The following is a 3154-nucleotide window of genomic DNA, read 5'->3' as shown; positions in this document are numbered from 1 at the left end:
ATTATATCCTGACAGTAGTACATAAGAGAGATAATATGACCTGGCCTGGACAAAAACAATTAATCAGAGCCAAGAAAGATAGTTGATTGTTGATTCATTCCTAGGGTGTAAAATACAGACGTGTTGGGACCTTGGGATGAAGACCCCACAGTCAACTATCTTTAAGCCTCCAACACAATTTTTTCTATTTTCTATTCGTTCTATTTTTTTTGGCTCTGATTGGTTGTTTTTCGTTCAGGCCCGGTGGAGTCTTGCAAATGCCATTAGTAGCACTAGGAGGTGCGAGGAACAAGATTTTTCACAGATTTCTGTCTCATGTATAACTGTCAGGATATAGTAAGTTTCAGCAAATATGACAAAAAGTATTTTTTTTTTATAAAAGTTACCTACAGCAGCTTTAATGCAGGTAAAAGTGACATTTTCGTTCTTTTAAGTCGGACCATTAAATGGATACCACAGCCACAGAATTTTAAGTGTGTTTTTATGTGTTTTGTTAGGTCAGGAGCTATTCAGTCATAAAATGACTAAGAAAAGATACAAGAATGTATTAATATAATAATAAACAGCAGATGAGGAGAGAGAATTGTGACATACCTGTGACACTGTGATGGTGCTTCCCCCGCCCTGAAGGCAAAAAAGAACGGGCTTTTTTACAGTACTGGACTCTGCAGACCTGACATTTCACATCCCGACCCCGACACAACAGATACAACATGCAACACTGAAACTTCTGTAGCTGACAACTAAACATTGACAGTCACAGGAGGTGACATATTAAATGAAATTATTTGGGGATTTTAGTTAAAACTCACTCAGAAGATGTAAGTATGTTTGCGGAAAGCATACTGTAATATAGAGTTTATTTTAAGAAAATTCCTATTCGGATGCCAAGATTGATCACCCTGGCATTATCACTTGGTTGATCAACCATGCCTGTTTGGTCTCCACCACACAGGCATAGTTATATATTTTGTTTGGCCTGATATGCACTATAGGTGGCGCTGTTGGCTGTGGACAGGCAAGATCTTTGGGCTGCAATAACCTTTGGTGGTTATGATTTTATCCTCCAAGCCAACAGAGAATAATTTTTTTTTCTAAATCAACACAAACAAATTCTGTGAGGCTATCAAGAAGCAACAAATGTGGGCTAAATGGCGGTTAAGGGATCGCCTTGTGATGGTGTTGTTTGAGTCCACCAGTGCCTGGTGGTCTCTATATATTGTCTTATTGTATTGTAAGGATGCACCGATTTATCGGCTGAACATCGGTATTAACTGATATCAGCAAAAAAAATACCTTTCTCCAACGCCAGTAGCCGATGATTATTTGTTCTATCTGTGTTGTATTAATTTCGCGCTGGCTAAATGTTGTATTTCCAACTCTGATATTGGAAAAATAATCAAAAGCACGGACAGTGAGAAAAGAAATAGACAGAGCTGCAACAAGGCAGAGATGCTCATCTTTGTAGATTTATTTGTTTTCCAGGCAACAAAGGAAAATAAATAACATTAAAAAAACATTGGCTATTGGCCAAATTGCTATTTTAAACATCGGTATTGATATCGGCCCAGAATTGGTGCATTCCAATTTTATTGTGCTTATTTACTGTCTTTCATGCTGCTTTGCAGCAAAAGAATATTCTCTTGTGGGACAATAAAGATCACAAATGAACTAAACAGACCCTCTTTTGGCAATTGTACAAAGTGTTGAAACCAGTGTGAAATTGTGCGATCATTCAGATAGTAGCAGGATTAATTTTTGGAGTCATGAGCTCGATATGGAAATTAAGCTGGGTAGTACGAAGAGTAGAGGCTAGTTGGTGGCTTTCACAGAGTCTCTTAGGTGGGATCTGTAAAGACAGGAACCTTTATCAGATTGGCCACTTCTAACCAATTGTAACTCAGTGACCGTCTAAAGAGCACCAGTAGAACTTTTTGTCATATTTGCTAAAACTTTGACTATATCCTTGCAGTTAGGCATGAGGACGATTAATCTGTGAATCAGGTTCTCTGCTCCGCCTAGTTGCTCCTAATTGCATTTACACGAATCAGTGGCCTAAAGGAAAAAAACATTTTTATTATTTTTTTTTTTTTTTACAGATTATCTGTCTTGTGTACTACTTTCAGGATATATTGAAAGTTACTGCAGCTTTAAATATTATATTATACTTATTCCAATATATTAATTCATTAATTTGTTATTGCAAGGTGTGAAGCCATTATAAGCATTATCTGAGATTTTTCATTATCCAATATCTTAAGAATAAGAAATATAACTCATTATAAGTTTTTAATGTTTGTTATTCTCAGATAATGCCATCATAATATGACAAGATGTGTGTGTGTGATCACCAGACACCTTGAGCATGACTTAATAACATGACACAACTATTAATCAAGGATTCATGGATGATAATTTATTGTCATTTACAATGCATGGTGGTAGAATGAAATTTAGATATAGTTCCCCTTATGATACTTATAAACTGATTAACACGTCATAAAATTTAAAATGATACAAATTTAATTTGAGTTGAGGAAGAATTTAACAGTCTCACAGCCTGTGGGAACAAGCTGTCTTTATATCTCGGGGTTTGGCAGCTTATCTTGTATAACAATAACAAAGTTTTTGCTAAATACATTTTGATACTTTTTTTTTCCTTACCTGGGAAACAGTGATGCTGCACTTTTTTGCGAGCTCCTCTTTGGCCTCCTCACTGGGGTATGGATTACTCAGGTGTGAATAAAAATACTCATTTAGAATTTCCGTGGCTTGTTTGCTAAAGTTCCGCCTTTTCCGCCTAAGAGAAGGAAAAGAGATGCGTTAATGATGAGATTCTAAGATGCCTGAAACAGATTTTTGGCTACATTACACAATACTTATTATTGTGTACTGCCACCTCCTGGTAAGTCCAGCTACACACTCCTTCGCACTGTTATGCACCTGCATAACACTTGATTTTCCCCCCCATGGATGTGCCTTAGCTGACTCTGACTGGCTAGTGTTTGTTTTGTTAGGTTTAGGCATGACGAGGGTTAGAAAAAGTGTGCTGTCTTGGTACAACTGTTACACTATGAAAATAAGAAATACTGTGTTGTTAATGAATTTCAGACAAGCTGAAGTTGTCTTGATATAGGGCGGCTGTGGCTCAGAG

The 3154-nt window shown here is 36.9% G+C and overlaps 1 protein-coding gene across 1 annotated transcript in view; it reads right to left on the bottom strand.

Moving 5' to 3' along the window:
* LOC118321448 (pre-B-cell leukemia transcription factor 1-like) overlaps window positions 1–3154 on the bottom strand; it is a 25594-nt gene that overhangs the window by 14863 nt on the left and 7577 nt on the right. The window contains exon 3 of the mRNA XM_035652766.1: window positions 2665–2800. Within this exon, the coding sequence (XP_035508659.1) occupies window positions 2665–2800 (136 nt within the window). The remainder of the gene's footprint in view (window positions 1–2664; window positions 2801–3154) is intronic.

The sequence above is a fragment of the Morone saxatilis genome, unplaced genomic scaffold (genome assembly GCF_004916995.1).
Source record: "Morone saxatilis isolate NCDOM2014 unplaced genomic scaffold, NCSU_SB_2.0 Contig12, whole genome shotgun sequence".
In the NCBI taxonomy this organism is placed as follows: Eukaryota; Metazoa; Chordata; class Actinopteri; family Moronidae; genus Morone; species Morone saxatilis.
Note: the sequence above shows the minus strand (reverse complement) of the source record. Positions and strands in the feature narration are given on the sequence as shown.